Raw genomic sequence first — 22,648 nt, 5'->3', positions numbered from 1 at the left:
AACAAATATTTGTCAGTGATGGCAATTTAAGAGTACACGTGTTTGCACAGGATTTATCTTATGTTAGACTTTTAGACTTTTTCTTCTTGACAGAATTATGAGATCTGCATAGATGTCCCAAAAAACGCCAACAGCACATTATGCAAAAATATTACTAATACATATATTTCAGAATAGTGTTTCTCTCACTTTTCCAAGTCTATGCCTCTATGCATCTGGTCCATGGAGCACAACTTGGTATGACTGTGGTAGGTTAGACATCACTGCACCTGTACTGAGGTCACACTAGTGAGTCATTTTATGCGTTTTCACATCGCACAAACTTACTTTAACAGTCTTTCCATTGTTAAGTGTTGATTTTTGAGTAACAGGTATTTAGTCTTATCATGATGATATAATGTCTATGACCAAGTCTTATTCATTGACAGCATAAGTAGTAGCAAGATATTTGAAATCTTTTTTATTATTTATTTATTATTATTTACCTTGTGCTTATGTTGGATGCTTGAATAAAATGTGTAAAACTATTGCATACACTCTGATTAGTGTGGACTGACAGTGATATTTGGATTCTCGCAGTTTTACATGATGTAATTTGTGCAACGATGTTGAAATGAAACAACTAATGTTCCCATAAAGTTTCATCGTAAATGATTCACGTATCTTACTCAAGCGTGTTTAAAAGAGGCAGTAAATTGTCTCCCATTAATGATGCGCCACTGCCTGGTGAAGCCTTCAATGACAAGTCTAGACACAGCTAGGTCAGAGAAGGTGGTCCACTATCATCATTCAAACCAATGAAGCTTCTTCCTCTTCTGCAGCGGCGCTCTTGGTCTGCTCCTGCAAGGAAAGTAGACACCGGCCCGAAGAACACTCCTCCCCTCCTTCCTCCCCTCGCAGAGCCGGAGCTTTCTCCTTCTTTAAACCATGATCTGGCTCCCAGTCTTCCTCGGTGTATGTTTCCCTTTGTGAGGGGAGATTTCTGAGCTTGTTCATGTCATGACACAGTGCAACGCAGGATCGAAGTGGTCGCCTCTAACGCCACTGCCACTCCAATGCCCAGGACTCTTTTCCAGTACTTTGAGTTTGGTTACATGAAATATGCGATGTTCGCAGGAGTGCCCGGTTCTTTTTCTGCTACACTTTGTTTTCATTTTGGCAGCCGGCCACGGAGAGCTCTCCGACTCTGGCAGACTTCTCTCCCTCTTTGCAGAACAAGGTCAGTGTGGTGCAGCTCTCATAGAAGCTGTTTTTCTGTGCAGATCTGAATTAAATGCATAAATTGTAAAGTTTGCATGGTTAAGTGCATATCAATACCAACATGCACTAAATTAAAAATCTATGTAATCCTTACATCACACCTGTATGGACCCCATTCCATTGTATTGTATTCAACTCTATTCTACAGGTCAGTTGTCCCAGCCAGAATCAGATCTGTCCATTGTCCACCCAGTGAAGACCAATCCTGATGGAGAGTTCATGTCCCACTCCCTGTCTCACCACTTCACGGGTGGGCGAGTCAGGCGTGACCTGCGACCCCTCGGTTTGCAGGGACAGGTTTACTACAAGGTCAACTACGAGGGTCGCGCTTTAATGTTCAATTTGACTGCAAACAATCACCTGGTTTCAAGTGACTACATCCTGGAGAGGCGGAACGGCAGTGCCAACAGCACTGAGCATCGTCTCTCCGAGGGGAATTCTTGCCACCTCACTGGCACTGTTGCAGCCTCTGATGTGCAAGGAACTGCTGCCATCAGCACATGTAAAGGACTGGTAAGGAATCGCATCATCTTACTCACATAACAGGGCTTAAAGGTCAATTTTAACTAGTGTCTCATTCATCAGATTGAATCTTCTAATCCACATGAAGCTTTTGTGCAGAATCCTCCTCCCTAAGCCTGCCCTGAAGGTCATATCTCTTTGAAAAATCTAGCTCCTTTTGGCAGGAAAGTTTCTTAGAAGACGCAGGAGAGAGGGGGACATCACTCTAGGAGAAGTGGTATGTGGTTTCGGCAGTCATGGGCTGTTAAGCAAACCCCTCCATCTGACAGTGCCCTGTCTGTTAGTTTGCCCTTCAAAGACTTCCTGACACTATTTGCAGAACGACTGTGCTGCAGACCCGCTGACGGCTGCCGCTTCTCGGCCAACCATGAGACCCTTTCTGTCTTCTTTGTCTTTCAGATGTTTTTCCTTTCACCCTCACTCATTCATTCTTTCGTTCACATCACTGTCTGTTCCTGCAGAAACTCTTTGCATCCCCCCACTCTTGGAAGTGCGGTGTTACTTTGTTCTACAATGAGAAAGGGCTTCAGTAATAGATTTTGGCACATTTTTTATAGACTGGAGGAGAAAGGTTGGACAGATGGAGAGACAGGAAATAGGGTCATACTTTATGTTCTGAGAATGTATGCTTTTTTTATTCAGGCTGTAATGTTTCTAATCACACAAGTAGTTCAACTACAAAGGACAGCTGGAGACAGGAGAAAGACAAGTGAGAAGCTCAACATATGAGGAATTTTAATGGAAAGAAAGAAAGAGATATGCACCATATGGAAATTTCTAGAGAAGTTTATGTTGTACCCATTGCTGAGAGAGGACACGCTCAGGACACATCGTTTTTGAATAATAACTGATTCATTTGATTTACAAAAATATTTTGAAACAACCAAAGAGGAAGAGGATGTGGCAAATGAGGAACTTCCCCCCTCTGAAATGATGGGATGTGTCAGTTTTAGTCATAAAGAATGTTTCGGTGTGTTTGATTGTGTCACAGCAGGAATGCCTCTCCTGCAGGGTCTTGCCTTCCGCCTCTCTGTTATGTTTGTGTGGGCTGGACTGCCTCTCTCTGCCAAATCTTGTAAATGCAGTTCATTCGTCACATGTGACTCAGAATAACCAGACTTGAAATGACAGCCAGTCTTTCAGCACAATCATTTATATCTTAACCCACTTCACATGTCCTCAAGTAATCCTCAATGGAAAATGTGTTATGTCACTCAAAGTTCCCTCAATCTACAACTTACCATATTTAGAGGTTTTTTTTTTCTGCAAACCTAAATGCTCCAGTTTGTCCCTTCTTTCCAACCCACCAGGGAAACCACTCTGATGTATTACACTGATTTTCTCCTCTGTGGAAGAAGGTTTATAGCAGCGAAAACCACAGGGAGACCACTAAACAGCAAGACTCAGCCAGACAGATGTTGGAGAGAAACCCTGCCAGCTGCTACAGAGGTCATTCACCCTCAGGAGACAGATAAGAGATGCACTGCTGTCAAATATGAATTAATGATAATCATTTGTTCAATAATGATGACAATAAATTTAAAGAAAGGTGATTAGGTTCCATATAAAATAATTTCAAAATGTAATCCTTCACCGTTTCCTTAATAACCCAATGCAAATTGTTACTAGGTTTTCCTCAAAAACAAGGAGGATAAGTTAAAGATTGGTTCCAATAGTATAACTGACCACCTTTCAAGTTGTTCAAAATGATATTAGTGTCCACAGTCTTGCAATTAAATAGCTGTTTTTTTACGTGCTGCCTTTGTTGGTGAAGATAATCACCCTTCAAAATGTTTGTATAACAAAACTTAATAGGAAATAGCTGCATACTCGCCTCGAGCTACAGTTGTGGACAGGTTGCCAACAACCTGATCTGTCATTCTTAAATGAAGAGCAGGCTGTGTTTGGTGGGGCTTTAGTGAACAAAATAAAGAAAACCTGACATAGAGCAGGTGATAGAACAGGATCATAACTTTTAAATGCTAAGTCATAATGTGGTCCCTTCTGCTCCATTAACCCCTCGACATCCTGTCATTATAACACCCAGCCTCTGGATACAAAAACCAAGTCACATTTGCTCAAAAACAAAAATAGAGCTGTGCTTCAGTTCACGTTACCTTTATTATTTACTGTAAATGTGAAACTATAAGGATTGCTGGGTGAAGGTTGGTGTCACTGTCCTTTTTTTTTGTTTCTGTGGGAAAACCTTCATTTCGAGCAAAGCTGCAGCTCTCTCAGGCTTTTGTAATCCCCGAGGCACAACACAAAACAAGAACATGCAGGTTCAGACCTATTATATCGGTATTTTCTTCACTTAAATGCATGTTTCTTCGCACTATGCAGATGAAAAATGATAATGTCTTTTACAAGCAGGTATGAGGATGAAATAGCTCTCAGGCAAAAAAATCTCATAAAGGAAAAAAAATGAAGGCAAGTAAATGTAGTGAAACCTGTAATTATAAAAAAAAAACACTTATTTGAGTTCAAATATTTTGCTCGGGAGAAAATAATTGTGATTAATCATATTGCAGTAATGAGCACCATCCGCCCCCGCCTCCCCTTGTGTCCCACTAATCACTTCTAAGGCCACAGGCTCTGTGCAACAGCGGGGACTTTATTCCAGACCCAGTTGGCCTGCACTACAAAACCCACAGAAGCAGGAAACAGAAGTAAAGCAGTTCCACATGGCTGCTGTATTTAGAACACAGACCTGTGTTATGGTAACCTCCCCTAGCTCTGGCACCTCACACCCAAACACGCTTCCTCTAGGTAAGAGGAGGGGGATTAATGGAGAGGAGGAGGAGAGGGGCAGGAGAGGGGCAGGAGGTGGCAGGGGGAGAAGTGGCGAGAAAGGTGGCGAAAGTGCAAGGTGAACTCTGGCTGGCAGAGCACTCGAGATTTAGAGCAAAAAAATAATCCCTCTTTTTTGCTCAAATGGAGAACAAAGTCCTAGTTGGTGTCGTTTCAAGTTGTTTGTCTTTGTTTGTTGAGCACAGACATCACAAAGGATCCGTACATGGTAATTTAAGGATCACAAGTAACACCGTAACCACACTGTACAAGCAAAGCCTTGCAGGCTGTGTTGCACAGTAGGACTGTATTGGTTATGCAGATCATACCGATCATGCAGAGCAATGGTCTGAATGTTTGGATGGGCCTCTCTGTAGCATTCCTCCCTGGTTGTTCTGCACTCCACCACCTGCTTTTCTCTGCTGGGACTAACTTGGAAGTTAAACACTCAGGAAAACATATATGAGACGACCGGTATAATAACAGAAAATGCCCAAGGAGTCCACCTAAGACTTTTTGTGTGTGTTTTGTTTCACAATGAAACGATGCAAATGCAAAACCAAACCATAATCTGAAAACATGATGATCCTGTCAAACAGAGTGTGTACATGAGATACAAAGAAACAGTGAAACCACTTTAGTGTTTTCTGCACAGAGCCTCTGGGAAGCTTTCCCAGTTGACTGTAGATATATCTGCCTGCATGCTTTGTAGATGAGTCCATAACAGCTCTGGGACTCCGGGCCAAAACCCACACTCTGAGTCAGTGGTGAACCCTTTCACAATATTTTATTTAATCTGAGTTTGGACAAAAAATAACCAAACCTCAGACATATACACAGAGGGCTTTTGTTTATAATTTGCTATGTTATTGTTGTTCAGCTGGTAGTTTTACATGGAAAAGAAAGACTGAACCACTTAGTTATGTCCTACAAAGTTTCTGTTCAGTTTTTGGATGTTATCTTGTTTTACAAGGTTCAGTGTAACAGGTGGAGCAACATAGTCTTTCCAAAGGGACCGCTACTCCAGACATGCACTTTTTGAACTCCCTGAACGGAGGAATGGGATATTCAGTCAGAGCTCTGCAAACTGTTGAATGAATGCGTAAAACTGTTAGGATGACCCAGAAAGCTGAACTGCATTACTGCAGTAAACAGCAGGGTAGTTCCTTGCAACCACAACTGGCCTAACAGTGAAGACTGCATGGCCTAATTTTTCACATCTGCCTTTGGCTCCTCAGACAGATATCCAAGAATCAACAGTATACCTAAAAAATGTTCATGTTGTTCTTGCTTGACATCTACTGTACGTGTTAAGTAGTTTCTTTTCACTTTGTGAAGTCTCATGTGTCGTGAATATTTATATGTGTAACTTTTACTCAAGAACAAAAGCAATTTAAAGTATTTCTTTACTCAGCTGTACTTGCCTTTGGAAAGAATTAGTTATCCCTCTTTAATTCAGTCTTTTGCATGTTAGTTTAGTGAGAAAGGGAGAGGTTGATCCCAGAATAGTCTGGGCTTGTTTGGACTCAGTTTGACACACCCCCTCGAAGCTCCTTTTTGTGTGTACACGTGTATGTATGTTTTCATGTAGGTGTATTTGTATGTGGGGGCGTGTATCTATGTTCTTGTCTATGTGTGTGTTCACCAGCAGACCCCGCCGATCAGCGCGCACCAGTGGGAACATGCAGGGCATACTTAGTAAAGCGTCTCTATATTGCTGCTGCAGACCTAGAATGTGCCTCAGGGAAGGAGAAAGGGAGGGATGCTTCTGTTCATATACAGATCTGTTGACTAAAGGTGGATTCCACACTGATGGAAATTACTGAGGAATGACCTTTTCAGCAGGCTTTACAAGGGGACGACTGACCTCTCACCTTTTAAGTGTGGGAATTATTGAAGCACTACAATCTATGGTCATTACCTGTCAGATTTGTTGTTGCACTCATAAATATTATAACACAAAAGCATGCTGGTTACTCGGAAGTCGCTTTTCTGTCTGTTTTCTAGTCAAAGTCTGAGAATGCATGGCATGTCAAAAGGGACTTAAAGCTGCATTAGGCAAGATTTTAGGATTTTAGGGTTTTACATTTTAAATAATACTTTTAAACTGAATTAGGAATTCTGTGGCAGAAAAGAATGACTATAATTGAGACAATGTAGATTTAATTCAGGTATCTGTATCAGTGCAAAGATAGTGATGAATAAAAAACATTTCTCTGTGCCCAGACTCAGTCATCTCCACTTCAATCATGCATTTTCATGTATGTATTTTTTTTCAACAGAGAGGCTTCTTCTCCCTACCAGAGGGACACTATTTTATTGAGCCAGTACAGAAATCTCCTGATGATCCTGCAGGGACTCCAGAGCCCCACATCGTCTACTCAAGAGTTACCACGGAAACTCACAGAAAAAAACGCAGCTCTGAGGTCAAAAAGACACACAGCCCCTGTGGAGTTCAAGGTGTGTATCTGGTTCTTTAAGTGTCAGTGAATGGTCCTGCAGGTGTTTGTCTAATTGTACATAAGTGAGCACTTTTCTCCGTCTTGGCTTGTGTTAGGCCATTATTGTACAGGAAGTGATGGACTCCATTGTTCACTTATGTTTTAGATGCTTCAAGGGACTCTGTCCAGGTGGAGAGGGAGAGGGAGGAATGGGAGAGGGAGCAGCAGATGGGGGAGGAACAGGCGAGGTCCCGCTCGCAGCGCTCAGTCAGCAGAGAGCGGTGGGTGGAGACCATGGTGGTGGCTGACTCGAAACTCATCGAATATCACGGCAGCGATAATGTGGAATCCTATATCTTCACGATCATGAACATGGTGAGTGGTTAGAGTATACTTTTGTTTTGACTTTTACCCTTATTCATCCAATCATACTTTTAGTAGTAAATAATCTTTATGTTAACAGGTGGCTGGGATCTTTCATGATGCCAGTATTGGAAATGCCATCCACGTCATCCTGGTTCGCCTGATTCTGCTACAAGGAGAAGAAGTAAGTTATTCAAGAAACTTAAGAGTGCTTTTATCATGTGTTCTTTGGCAACGCATGCATTAAATGTGGAACATGAGAAGCACGTGCACATCTATGAAGCACTCCTTTTAAGGGGTAGCATGTAGATGAAGAAAACTATGAGTCTCTCCTTCAGTTGGCCCTGTTTCTAACTCCTTGCACACTGCGCATCCAGCTGGAGATTATGTGCTCATCTTGATTTATGTCAGATGTCCATATTTGTCTGCTGAGAGCATGACAAACCAGAGAACAGATTTAAACTGTACGTTTAAATCTGTTCGATAAAAAACTGGATGTTTCAACAAGAACAATCCAAATTCTTTGTTCCATTAAATGTCTGATCACACTGAAAAAACATATTTGTATAAAGTTAACTGATTTTAAAACTTGCGCCTTTCCCCTTTCTTGTCCTGCATTACAAGGAATCCTGTCACCTTGCATGTAATAAACACCTATTTACAATAGAGAGTAAATGAAGGTGAACTGGTTGCATTGTAAGTCATGTCAGGTGGGGTCCTCTCAGAAATGTGCTCAAACTAAAGACGATGGAACAGCCACAGGTTACCGTTCTGTAACTAACACTGCACCATGAACTTCCTGTGAAAGAAAGAAAATAAAAGAGGGAGGTTTTTCTTGAAGGTTAAAAATATCCACAAAGTGCTCTGATCTCAAAAATCCAAGTTATCTCAAAAATGTACATAATGCTGTTTGTAATTCTGCTGTTTGTTGCAGAAAGGGTTGAAGATTGATCACAATGCAGACACCACTTTGGCCAGTTTCTGTGCCTGGCAGAAAAACTTAAATCCCCAGAGTGACACACATCCGGCTCATCATGACGTAGCTGTGCTGGTCACCAGGCAAGTGACACACACATATGCAATTTTAATAGAAAACTTTTAAATGAAATGGGTAAATAATACACACATGTACACACATCATTTGTTTGTGTTTCGCCCCCAGGAAAGACATCTGTGCTGGGATGAACCAGCCTTGTGAGACTCTGGGTCTGTCTCATCTGTCTGGGATGTGCCAACCACACCGCAGCTGCAACATCAATGAAGACTCAGGCCTACCTGTCGCCTTCACCATCGCTCATGAAATGGGTCACAGGTCCGTGAGTGTGTGTGTGTGTGTGTGTGTGTGTGTGTGTGTGTGTGTTCATTTTGTGATTTATGGGAAACCTGGAATAATGGAATATTACAACAATAGGTTGCATGACAAAGAAAGCATATTGTCCCCATGATCAATTTCTGTAGTGGATACACAGTTGTGTCATAAAATCTCCTAGCATTAGCACATCAGCCTTTTACTGAATTGGTTGTATGCTTATAATTGATAAATATCTGATAACCAGACTTAAAAACGATAGATACCTGAGAAGACTGATGTGGTGTAGGTGTAGATCATTTAGTACCCGTAAAAATTAATAGACTGAGATTGAGATTTGTTTTCAGCTTTAGATTAAAACCATAATGTCTTTTCTCCAGAGCTTTCTTGAGATGCCGCTTCAGTGTAATTCAGTTCAATCAGAACAAACGTATTAATTATTATTATTTATCGTTAACACCTGTTTATGAATTTTAAATAAAGGGTAGCAGGAAAATATATGAAAGAGCCAAGAGGTATATGGTTTAGACTGAGTAACAAATGAAGGAGAACAGGTCACACAACATTAGCATGCCTGATCATACTTTCACTGATCTCCATTTAAGCTAAAGAAAGCTGAGACAAAATCCCACACTATGTGCCACTAATATAAAGTATATATTATGTATTAATCTTCATAGTGTACTTGGGCAAGAAGGTAGTGCACTTTACTGCTTTGTACCAACAGGAAGTGATGAAAGTCATGCACCAAAAGAAGTCAATAAAATGACTTCGGACCTGTTTCAAATTTGAAGATAAAATTGTAACTTGCATGTATTACAGGAGTGAGACACAGCTGTTGTTTTTGGCATTGATAACAGTTCCTCAAAAGCACAGAAATTAACCATCAATGTTGAATTCTACTGAGATTAGCAAGTTTTTTGTTCAAAGGTATCAGCTTTTTGCAGCCCCTAGAGCTGAAGGCCTCCACCATGTCTGCCAGAACATGAATGCTCTCATTACATGCAAAACAATTTTTATGTGTAATAAAAAGATCACAGTCAGCCATATTGGTTGTGTTTGAACACAGCTTTGGAATTCATCACGACGGCCAAGGGAATGACTGCGAGCTGGAAGGGAGGCACCCGTTCATCATGTCCAGGCAGTTGATGTACGACAGCTCACCTCTCACTTGGTCGTCCTGCTCCAAGGAATACATCACACGTTTCCTCGAGTAAGGCTGGATACGTGTTTTATTCTGATGCCATTATTCGCTACATAACAGCACGATTCGCTCAACTTTTATACTGTTTTTCTTTTTATGGAACACACAAGTAGTCCGCAAGTTGAGTGAATTGCAAAGGTTGTGAAATCACTGTGAAGATAAGAGTAATACTGCACTAGATGGAGATAAGTGGTTATGTTGGCGCTGGTTTGAATGGAGTCGGCGCAAATGATCCAAAAAACACAATGGGTGACATGTTCAGTGGAAAAAAAAACATTGATATGTATCAAACCATGACAAACTTAGGGGAAACAAAGAACATACATACACATAAGATGTACAAGCACAATTCATATAAAGCCAGAAAATCCAGTGAATGACAGACAAGCAAGAGGAGCCTAAGGGAACTGGAGAGGGCAGTCACGTCTGCACCATCATCTGCATCTCACTTTGCCTTTTATAGTTTTCTGTGGTAGTTTGTGTGGTGGTGGTCACTGTGTGGTGATTCAAAGATTCCTTTTTCTGACAACAATGCAAATTCACTTCAAACTCTTGCAACTTCACAGGTCAGAGTTCATGTTTGTTTAATTCTGAGCTCTGAATCAGCATGTTGTTTTAGTCAGTCATCTTCTCAAATTCTAATGTTTTCCCATCACTTTATTCAATGCACTAGAGAGAGAGACCGCAAAGTTCAAAGTAAAAGCATGAATGTTGAGCTTGTTCACATGGTACCAGTTTTTATCCTTGCTTAACTGGCATGTTAGTAGTCTTGAGCAAGGATTTTCCTGGAGTCTGGAGTCTTTTTCTGTTGGACCTTTAAACATTTTCTTTTCCTTTCTTAGTCATGTATCTTTCTCAACACCAGGCTTGGTGCCCTTTTCTCTTTTTCATCTCTTTCAAAATGTCACACATCAAACATCAGATCTATTTCCCTGTCTTAGTCGTGGTTGGGGTTTCTGTTTGGATGACCGCCCTTCCAAGAGGGACCTAACCACTCCGCTGGCACGCCTCGGTGTCCGCTACACCACACACCACCAGTGCCAGCTCCAGTATGGCCCAAATGCTACGTTCTGCCATGAGGTTGATGTAAGTAATGTGCACAAAAGCATCAAATGAAAACTGAATGTCAGGAAATACTCCTTTTTCACAAAAATTTTTTGAATTATGTCTTTGTTTCAGAACGTTTGCCAGATTCTTTGGTGTTCGGTGAACGGCTCTTGCAGATCCAAACTTGACGCACCTATAGATGGTACTCGCTGTGGGCCAGGAAAGGTGGATGCCAGTTGCTTTGTCTTGTTAGGGTTTGGGTTTCATTTGCCTGGGGAAGAGAATGAGCTGTCAGGATGATACTGGCACAGAGATTTTCAGTATTACGTGTATCATATTACTAGTGTTATTTGGTTGATCTTACCAGCATTTTCTTCCTCAGTGGTGTATCTCCGGAGAATGTGTGATTGTGGGTAAACTCCCAGAGACAGTGAATGGAGGCTGGGGACAGTGGACTACTTGGTCTTACTGCTCCAGGACCTGTGGGACTGGAGTTCAGTCAGCTGACAGGGAATGTAACAACCCCAAGTAAGAGCTGATTCTAGATCTGCCATGCACTTTGAAGCACATTTGAACTCTTTTTTTTCATGTGCTTTATGTATAATTCAACCTTTTCTTGTTTTTCAACCTCATAAAATATGATTTCCTGCAACAAATCACCTGCTTGATTCAAAGTATGCTTCTGTTCTCCACAGACCAGAGTTCGGGGGAAAGTACTGCACAGGGGAAAGGAAACGTTATCGGACTTGTAACACAAAACCCTGCCAGAAGAGTAACCCAACCTTTAGAGAGATGCTGTGCAGTGAGTTTGACACTGTGCCCTACAACAATGAGGTCTACAAGTGGATTCCCGTGGTTAACCCATGTGAGTGGTCAATGCCTCAAATATATAATTACTGTAGATACCACAGATAGACAGACGTACAAATGCACTTCTACACTTTTTCATATTATAAAGATTAGTAGGTGTGATTGTATTTGTCACCCAACAGGGGGCAGCATTTACACTGGAAAGCCCTTCATCTTATACTTAACCCTTTATCTCAACAAGGGTAAACACATAAAACCTACCTCTTCAGCCTGACTTTTGATTAGAAATTGATTTTATGAGAATTGTTTAATTTATTAATTCATTTGGTTTATTGGTTTAGTGTTTTAAAATGTTTTATTCCGTCTTCCCTATTTCATTTGTCATTGTCTATCTGTTTTATCTAGTTCTTCTTTTATTACTACTAACAATTACTTGAGTTATTGATTAATCTGTTGATTATTTTCGTAATTTATCAATTAGTTGTTTGGTCTACAAAATGTCAGAAAATGGTGAAAAATGTCGATCATTGTTTCCAAAACACCAAGGTGCAACCTCAAAGGTCTTTTGTCTTTTTTGTCCAGACCAACAGTTCACTACCTAAAGAGATTTAGTTTACTAAAGGAGCCAGACAGTAATTAACATTTAAGAAGCCTGAACAAGAGAATTTTAGCATTTTTTCTTAAAAGATAACTCAAAATTTAATTAATTGATCATTATTTCAAAGTAATTTTCTGTCAATCGACTAATAAATTAATCAACTTATCATTGCAGCTCCAATTTATTTTAAATGTATTATATTATTTTGTTACATTTTCATCTTTTTTTTTAATTTTTCATGTGCAGTAGTCTCAATTTGTTAGCACATTTCATCTGCAAAGCACTTTGAATTGCACAAACCTGTATGAAAGGTGCTATTCAAATAAAGTTTGATTGACTGATTGAATGCTTCAGTACAGCTTTGTGCAATTGTTACTTTTGCTGAATTAAACACATTCAAATCACTGTTCATACAATTACATGTTATTTTTTGGACTCTAAGTGCTTTTTGTGTGGAAACAAAGTGAGAAATATGCTTCAACATTAGTCCCTGAGACACTTGAGCTTGGCATATATGGACTAACACACTAATTTCATTGGAGTTAAAATGCAATCTTCTCTCTCCTCTATCTCACCAACTGTCTTTAGTAAACCCGTGTGAGCTGCACTGTCGACCAGTCAATGAGTATTTTTCGGAGAAGATGCTTGATGCTGTGACGGATGGAACGCCGTGCTTCATGAACAACAAGTCTAGAAACATCTGCATTAATGGAGTGTGCAAGGTAGTGTGGCTGGGTAAGAGACGAAAAGAGACTGGGGGGGATATAGTGGAGCAAGATATGAGACAGTGTTACTACTCTACAAAGGAGGGAAGAGTGTTTCTGCACAAACTTCCATGTTATGTTACTCTGTAATGTGTCTGTGGTTATATTTGTATGTGTTTGTGTGTGTGTGTGTGTGTTTTGTGTGTAGGAGGTAGGCTGTGACTATGGCATTGACTCAAATGCAGTGGAGGATCGCTGTGGCGTCTGTTTGGGCGATGGCACAAGCTGTGAGACAGTCTATAAGTCGTTTGATGACGGGGAAGGCTTCGGTGAGTTTAACACAAAGGATATTTGAGCAGCTGCAGACAAATTAAATGATCTAGGTATAAGAATCCATACAATTCTAAAAATGTAGTAACACAAAACAGACAAGCTATTAATGAGTCACTTTTAAAGGAAAGCTTTGATGCCTCAACCAGAAGAGTGTGAAAAACCACAGAATTCACATTTATGTCTACAAGGTCATTTCAGGACAGTTCATTTGCAGTACGCCACATTTTGTTGTTTCTTTGTTGTCATAGCAGCCATCTTGTCCACACTGTGCAGCTGTTTGTCCTGCTGTACTTGGCTGGTGTAATGTGTGTGTGTGTGTTTGCAGGCTCATGTTTGCATTTGTTTAAAGATCTGCTTGGCTTTGGCTGATTTTACTGTGCCTGGAAAAGTGTAACTCACACCCACAGAATCAACACAAAGCAAAGAGAGATTAATAGAGAAAGAGCCTCTAAAACGATAAAAACATCCCTCCTTCTCTTCTTCGTTCCCCCGCTCTTTGTCTGTGTGTGTTTGCCCCACACAGCATCCTTTCCAGATAACCAGCCCAGATGTGTAAGACTTCAAAAGGCTTAGACCAAGAGAAAACCTCCCCCTCCTTTGCACAAACACAGAAACACACACCTTCCCACAAACATCATTAAACTCCAGAGACCCACTCATAGTTGCTTTCGTCCTCCCCCATCCAGCCCCCCCATCCACACACAATAAAAAACAGAGACAGGGCAGTGCCCCCCACGCCGAATACGCACACGTACACTCACACACACACACATGCCAACCACCCCCACAGACTGAGCCCACCCTCTATTAAAGATCAGAGAGAAACTGTCTGGTAGTCTGGATGTGAGTGTGGCAGCAGCCATGGTGGGCCATCCATTACCTCGCTGTGACTCTGACTCCCTTCCCGACTCTCCCAGGGTACGTGGACGTGGGTCTGATACCTGAGGGGGCGCGGGACATCCTGGTAAAGGAAGTGGAGGAGGCAGGTAACTTCCTGGCTCTGAGGGGCGAAGGGTTAGAGGAGTACTTCCTCAACGGCAACTACATCATCCAGTGGAACGGGGAGTATGAGGCCGGTGGGACAACGTTCTTTTATGAACGCAGTGGGAACATGGAGAACCTGACCGCTCCTGGACCCACTAAACATCCAGTCATGCTCCAGGTAGGCCCACATACTACAGAGGTTAAATGTGTTTGAAGGGACTGTAGGGTGTCCATTTTTACATGGGTTTAATATTTCCGCACTCAGAGATATGTAGAAGTAACAGTAGAAAATTGACATTTTTACCTTAGCTATTTAGATTTTTCTCCAGCATGTAGCTTACACATTGAACATGTGTTAAATAAATAAATCAAGGGTAAGAGATGAGTGGTAGACTTCAAGAATAGCCAGCCAAACAGCATCCAACTCTGTCAAATCAGCCTACACGTTTCTGGGAGAAGAAAAAAATATATAAAAATATCAATAAGCACTGGTATTGATGTTTCAAAAACATCAGACGAGAGAGAAAAATATTACTTTATAGTATAAAAATATGTAATACTAACAGTCTTGAAATTATTCTTTGCATAATAATTCATGTGGTTGTCCAGTTGTTGTTTCAGGAGAAGAACCCAGGTATAAAGTTCGAGTACACCATCAAGAAGAGCAGAGAGACAGGAAATGAGGTCATCGAACCCGTTTACAGGTGGAGACACGGGGCATGGACAGACTGCAGCACCACCTGCGGACTAGGTTTGTGTTGCATTTAATATTATTGTCTTAGTTTATTCTTCAATATAATGATAGAAGTAAGGGGGTTATTGATATTTTAATAGAAAAGCAGAAAGTAGACGTTTAGGTAATACTCATTTCTGTCTGTCTTAGGTGAGCAGCACCAGCCTGTGCTCTGTTTTGAGATTGATGTGGGTGTAGTGGATGAGTCTCTGTGTGACCCAAAGAGCCGTCCAGAAGACAAACACAGGAAGTGTAAGAATATGGATTGTCCTGCCAGGTCTGTACTTTCAAATACTCTTTCTACTTCATACAATGTAACTGTTTTCCGTCAGTCAGTAGCATCACTATTATGACCTCGAAACAGATTAACTGTGGTTTTAGTTGTACAAATATTTCTTGATGAGCACTGCAGTTATATTGTTATATAGAATCACCAGGCTGTCTAACTAGCTGCTGTAAATTGAATATTATGGCTGGTTTGAAAGTAAAGGGCAGCCATCTTTAAAACTTAGTCTAGATTTTCCAATTAGTTGCTACAGATAATCTTTGTTTCTTCCCTTGACGTTTACACTTGGTTTCATTATAATGATAAACAGCATCAGTTGAACCAATTAATGAAATTATTTTAATCACTGATATTTTTATTGTTAGATCTGGGTATTGAGCCTCAATACTTCTTTGGTACCGACTGAAATGCGTTTGTAGCACAAAAACTGTCAAGTACCCAAAGTTTGCATTGGATGGCTGGTCAGATATGTAGTGTAGTGTAAGTACTTATGTAGTCTAGTTCCTGATTTAAATCAAAATTTTGCCAATTTTAGACTAGGCCTCAGCTAACAATTATTTTCATTATCGATTAATCTGTCGATTAGTTATTTGGTCTATAAAATGTCGATGACTTATTCCCAAAGCCCAAGATGACATACTCGAATGTCCTGACCAACAGTCCACAACCCAAAGATATTCAGTTTACTGTCGTAGAATACTAAAGAAACCAGAAAATATTCAGACTTGAGAAGCTGTAATCAGAGGATTTGGACTTTTTTTTCTTAAAGAAATGACCGAAATTGATTAATCGATTATCAAAATAGTTGGTGATTAATTTAATAGTTGTCAACTAATCAACTAATAGTTGCAGCTCTATTTTAGACCATTTTATTTTGGCATTTTATTTAAGTTCTTGTACAGCTGCTTGTGATTTGACAACATTTAACAGGACAAATTTTGCTCCTTTTTTAAATGAGAAAAGAGAGACATGTTTATATTCTTCAGTATTTGTTATTTTGAATATCAAATCACCTTTCACTGTCTCACCTTTGTTGGGTTTGTCTTTCTATTTTCTCTTCCTCTCTGTCGCCTCTTCCTCAGGTGGTGGGTGGGAGGCTGGCAGCAGTGCACAGCCACCTGTGGATCTGACGGGGTGCGGAAGCGAACAGTGCTCTGCGTCCGTACAGTCTCAGGGGAAGAAAGGGTGCTCCACCCAGTGGAGTGCAGGCATCTTCTTAAACCCAAACCTATAGTGCTGTGCAACAGAGATGTTCCCTGTGGACAGGACTGGGCTGTCGGCCTCTGGGAAGAGGTAAGCCCTTTTCTAGTTTGCCTTTCAAGTCACAGACCTTTAGTGATTTTTCTCCCCTCCTTCCCTTTTCTATTAATCTCCCATATTTTAATATATTTCTCTAGTGAATGCGTCATCTATGTTCTTTCATCTCTGCAGTGCCCAGTGACATGTGGAGGAGGTGTTCGCTCACGCACAGTCATATGTGCATTAGCACCCAAAAAGAACTGCGACCCCACAACCAAACCACGGACCCGATCACTGTGTGCCCTGCAGAGTTGCCCAAACTCAAGTCTCCGTAGACGACCCGGACCTTCCCCTAAATACCGCCGCATCTTCCCACCTAAGAGCCACCCCACCAAGGGTCCTGTCTCATCCACCTGGACTCCCACGAGCACCACGGCCACAGCTGCACCATTCATTCCTACCACCACATCCCTTTTAACCCCTAAAATCACATTCCTTGAAATCACTGACACAGATGATTATAAATTCAATGATGTAGTGAGTAAAAATGAGGATGTAGTGCATAAGGGACAAAAAGTTCTCCCTATGAAATCCACTTATACTGAAAAGGTAAAGGTGGAAGAGAGGGAGAATGGAGAGGAGGGAAGTACACCGAATGTGGTAATGTATACTCCAGGATATGATTATGTTACTGAGGATAGGACAACAGAAGAGGAGGGGATTATTGACCTGGATGTTTTTACCACAGCTACATCACTCAAAAATCCTCTTAAATCAACCACACCAACACCACATACACTCATCACAAGTCCATCTACCACGCACACGACCAGAGCACCCACCACAACCTCCTACTCCACCCCACACACCAGTACTGAAACGTGGGCAAAGACCACTCATCGCTATCGCTTCTCTGATACACACACCACCCCTCGTATCAATCCATACAGCCACAGGACACACAGGGTTCCTCTCACTACTCCCATGTCAAAGGGACGTTCTGTTACATCGAAAACTGTCTCCCGCACAACACGAGCTCCTTCCACAACTGCAAGAAAATCACTCACCACAGCAGCATCGCCCCAGTCCACAGTAAAGATTATTAAACTGAAGAAACCTGCCGTGACACCCAAGAAAAGCAGTCCTGCCCCGCGTGCCAAAAAGCCCTCTTCCCGGCCCAAAAAGAGCCAGAACCAGCGAGCAGAAAGTCCCATTAGAGGCTCCACCAGTGACCAACGCAACCTGATGGCCAGGGAGCCCGTCAGCATGGATATATTCTGGGTTGTAGGGAACTGGAGTGAGGTGGGTGCAGAGATTTTATGATCACATTATCCTAATCCATAAAGCACTATACCAGTACTATACCATCACATAGAGGTTTCATTACACTTTTGTATGCTATGAAAATGAATGTTATAAGGATGAATGCTATGAAAATTGACTTGAAGTCTTGACATCCACACAATCAATCACTATGAATATGTTGTTGTCTTCATGGTTTTTTAAAATTGTATTATTCTTGCGTTGAAGCAAAGTTGTTGGTTGGTACTGAAAACTGTTATTGGAAGTTCCAATGTAGCTTAATATGTGCTAGCTTGATATGTGTTTTGATTTGAGAGCATAGAATTTATGAGCTATGTTACCAGAAAATCAAACCCAGGAGATAAACAATTAGCAAGCGAGCACATACATCCAGAAAGGGATTATATATATTTGGACATTTCTTGAATGCTGTTTGGCAATTGACTCTGATGTTGGTGCATCAACGAACTTATCAAAAGTGAATAGTACTTGCTTCTAAATCTAGTCCTGCTTGAGGATAATGTGATATAAAGATAAGAACTCATTCAGTGGTGGATTAGTTGTATAGAACATGTTCTACATCTCTGCAAGGTGATTTTCATTGTTCACTGAAAGAAAAGTTTCCAATGGCCTTAAAAAGGTAGTGAATTAAACCATTTGGGAAATGGTCATCAGTAATGTTAAATATGTGCAGACTGAACCATACAAAACCACATCTCTTTAGACACATAGTTAGATTTGATTGTGTTACATTTTATTTAATAATTCTGTTGCTTAAGCACAGAGACGTTCGAGACTTAATCAATAGTTACCTTTCCCAATCCAGTGCTCAACAACATGTGGGATTGGCGCAATATGGAGAAAAGTAGCATGCAGCTCCCAGAATGATGAAGACTGTGCCAACATGAAGAGACCTGAGCCTGCACGCACATGTCATCTACAACCCTGTGCCACCTGGCAAAGTGGCAGCTGGAGCAAGGTGGGTAACGTTAGTTTTCCTCCAGTCATTGAATCTGATAATAATACTAATTACATCTTAATTACACTTAATACTTAATTATAATTCCACTTATTACCTGTTATTTTTCCAGAGGAGGAAACGGCCATGTTTCTGTTGCCTTGTTTTTTAGACATTGTATGTTTTGATGTTTTCCACAGTGTTCAGATAACTGTGCAGTGGTGGGAAGGAGGCACCGGGATGTCCAGTGTGTTGATTCTCAGAATAAACGTCCTCTTAGGCCTTTCCACTGTCAGGCCATGTCCAGCAGACCCATCAGCACCTTAAGTTGCCCCCACAAGCCCTGTATGAGTTGGAGTGTGTCACCCTGGGGGCCGGTAGGAGCATTTTACACATTAAATCTCTATATATCAAAAGTTTGGTATGATTCTTGTGGATTTAAAGTGTTGTTTGACCCAATATAGATATTTTATGTTTTTTGTTTGAAATATCTGCATCCAGTGTTTTTTGTAATTTAGATGAATTGACCCTTTAATGTTAAGACTTACCATCACTATTGTGTAAGTTGTGTTCTATTGAGTTTTTTGAGTTACATTAATTATCCATATGGATTTTGTTCCATTTTCTTGAAACAGTTTTAACCAAAGACAATTATTATTGCTGTTCAAAATGTAATGCAAAATGTGGTCTCTGCTGTATCACATTAAGAATATTTCACCTCTGGAGTCACACACAACTCCCACTCGGCCAAAGTGATTAATACTGTCTACATTCATGTTCCATGTGTAATATACAGATGTAATCAGAGAGATTGTTTGTTGAGATGTTGAATAGCAAAAAGGGGATATTTGAATATGAACATGAATCCCTATGTCTTCCTCAGTGCTCTGGGAGCTGTGGCGAGGGCGTCAGGGAGCGGCTGGTGTACTGCCTGGTGCCTCATCGCTGTAGCACCCCGCTGAGGCCAAACAGCACAGAGCCATGCCGTCTAAAGCCCTGCACTCACTGGAAGACAGAGGAATGGGAGGAGGTCAGTGACATATGATCACGATTGTCCTGAAGCCATGAGGATATTTGTATTTATACCGTTATCACTTATATGTGTGTGTGTGTGTGTGTCAATGTGCATGTGTGTTATTTTGCAGTGCTCTGTGAGTTGCGGAGGGGGTCAGCAGCAGCGTGACGTCAACTGTGTGAGTAAAGAGGATTTGGCTGTGATGCCAAACAGCCTCTGTGAGAAGATTTCCAAACCAGAAACACTCAGGAAGTGCAATATGCAGGAATGCAAGACCAACACAGGTTTGTACGCAGCACTTAATCAGCCTGTCTGTATGTCTGGCGTAGTGGGTGATTTGAAAAGCAGACTCACTATGAACACACACGCAATTGTTATCGTCTTTTTTGAGACAAGCCTGTTAAAACTGTTAAACTCTACTGTATCAATAAACTTGACCTTTAACGAGTTGTGTTCTCTCTTCCACAGATCCACTTTGCAGGAAGAACACTATGTCCTCTCGCTTCTGTGACAAGCTGAAGCTGCTGGGTCGCTGCTCTCTCAGGTCGGTCAAAAGACAGTGTTGTGTCACCTGTGGGCGATAGACAGGATCACGCCTCCTCTCACGTTACAAGGAACACATCACTACTAAAGTAACTACAGTAATTCTTACTGTATCTTCTGCAATGCTGGCATAGAGCCATGCCAACCACAGACTGACACGTCCAAACCAAAGTGCGAATACTCACAACACTACAACCAGCACAGTTTAATCAGTACTGTACAAATGAAACTGGGTCGACTAAGATAATGATTTTTTTTCCCCCCAAGTGAATAATTTTCATTGAGAAAAAGCCAAAACATGATGTCTCATGTACAATATGATGAATACACATTTGGACCGTTACAAATTTCGTAACAATCCATCTGTTTCATTGATTGTGGAGTTATGTTGAGGTGAGCACTCTGCAAAAATGTCATGATTAAAATATTTCTTTTATTAATAAAGTCTCTATAAGTAAAAGACATGTTGGCTAATTTAGCAACAGGTCAGTTTCTGATTCTTAAGGACAGCGTGCAAAATCTGCACTGTAGTGAATGTGATTTAACTGGTGCAAAATACAATAATTTGTTCAAAACGCATAAAAATAAACATGTAATTACTGATTAAAAAATAATCAAGAAGTTAATTTCAAAGGATACAAAAGCTCAAGCCAGTACATGAGTTACTCTCATATAGTTATTATATTGAAAGTGATAAATGAGATTATAACACAAGGTACAGTATACACCTATATTCAGTGAAAAAAAAAATCATTTATGACCTACATCTCTTTGTGGGCCAGTGGTGCTTTAAAATCAATGTGCTGATGATTCGCAGTTGAACCGTCAAGTTACCAGTTATATTTTTATTTCAAAGAGAACTGGTAAAAACAGAATGTAAATAAAGATATTTGTGACCTCCTTTATTAAATTGTTAATATGAATAATAATATCTGTCTTTTACTCATATATTTTTTCTTTTTCCTGCTTGAGTTGTGCTTTTGATTGAGAGCTGGCACTGTGTGTTTACATTGGTCTGGGTAAAACTTCCTGTTTTAGTTTTTTTTTTTTTTTTTTTATTATAAATGATTGTCAATAATAATTAAGTGAACTGCAGAACCTGTGCAGTTCTGTAGTCAAACCTGTGGTGCTCCTCCTCTGGTGTGAAATTGACTAATGAGAAAGAGGTGTTGCAGGTCATCCCTCTCAGGTCCCTCTAAGGATGGCCGCTGTGTTTGCATGATGTTGTACAGGCATTACTGTCATGCATACTGTATGTCAGCCTGGGTGATTTGTCCTCCTCCGTATGTCTCCATCAGTAAATGTGACGATAAAAGATGTTTGTAGCAAAACTACTTAACTGTAACTGGGTCATGAAATAAAAATGCCTTTAAATATTTATAATGAGTTTGTATGATCCGTGTAGTTAGTCTGTGTAATTTCCAACCATCCATCCATCTTTAAATCCATTATCCTGCTCAGGTTTGAACCCAGGAAATAAGTAGATGTTGATATTTTAAAATAAATGTTAGCTTCACAGTCATAGCACAATAATAACAGTGTTAAGAAGAATATTAACACCTCATTTATCTAGCACACCATATCCTTCATTTCTTCGTGGGTTTTTTGCTTCGTGACCTTTCATGTCTACAAGGTCATTCTCGCCTGAGAGCGCCAGATGCTGCTGGATGTGTCATACCAGAATCAGCAGCACCAGGTTCTGTTTCAGGGATCGGTTTCAGCTGGCCCAGATTTCTCAGGCTCCTCTGGGCTAGATAACCCGACACGGACGAACACAGCCACGCTCCACACACCCTGCTGCTGTCATTCAAGCTAGAGACCAAGAGTTAGTCAGCAGTAATGGAAGGAGTAACCTAATACTGGGTCATTGTAGAGCATCATGTCCTAAAAAACATCCATGTGTGTTTGTGTGTGTGTGTTATCATGACGAAGCAAACACCATGCAGTTGTATTACCTAACCACATCTCTCATGCTGTTATGTCATTGTGTTGCTTCATTTAAGAGTTGCACAATGGAAAAAAAGAAATTGAGCTCAAAATCAGGAAATGCCTGGAAATATCTCAGATTTTGACTTTTTAGTTACTGGAGCATCATCATCAGCGAGGCAATATAAACAAAATTCCTTTGCAGCTTATTTACAATTTTAAATTTTCCCATCTGTGTTCTAGAAACCGCAGCACATTTCCTAATTGAACTCTTAATTAAC

The 22,648-nt window shown here is 40.7% G+C and overlaps 1 protein-coding gene across 1 annotated transcript; it reads left to right on the top strand.

Moving 5' to 3' along the window:
- The first annotated feature begins 240 nt into the window (after positions 1–240).
- Positions 241–21,801, top strand: adamts12 (ADAM metallopeptidase with thrombospondin type 1 motif, 12). Its single transcript, XM_042420629.1, has 24 exons — positions 241–1,219; positions 1,409–1,773; positions 6,855–7,032; positions 7,180–7,388; positions 7,477–7,560; positions 8,311–8,435; positions 8,539–8,688; positions 9,755–9,898; positions 10,831–10,975; positions 11,069–11,161; positions 11,319–11,464; positions 11,632–11,801; positions 12,933–13,066; positions 13,257–13,377; positions 14,299–14,543; positions 14,975–15,116; positions 15,249–15,375; positions 16,467–16,677; positions 16,816–17,925; positions 18,752–18,904; positions 19,084–19,260; positions 19,767–19,913; positions 20,029–20,182; positions 20,367–21,801. The coding sequence occupies exons 1-24, from the start codon at positions 1,102–1,104 to the stop codon at positions 20,480–20,482; spliced, it is 4,764 nt and encodes a 1,587-aa protein (XP_042276563.1). The 5' UTR covers positions 241–1,101; the 3' UTR covers positions 20,483–21,801.
- The last annotated feature ends 847 nt before the right edge of the window (positions 21,802–22,648 follow it).

This window comes from Thunnus maccoyii, chromosome 9, assembly GCF_910596095.1.
Source record: "Thunnus maccoyii chromosome 9, fThuMac1.1, whole genome shotgun sequence".
Classification (NCBI taxonomy): Eukaryota; Metazoa; Chordata; class Actinopteri; order Scombriformes; family Scombridae; genus Thunnus; species Thunnus maccoyii.
The sequence above is the reverse complement of the archived record's forward strand: the minus strand, read 5'-3'. Positions and strand labels throughout refer to the sequence as shown.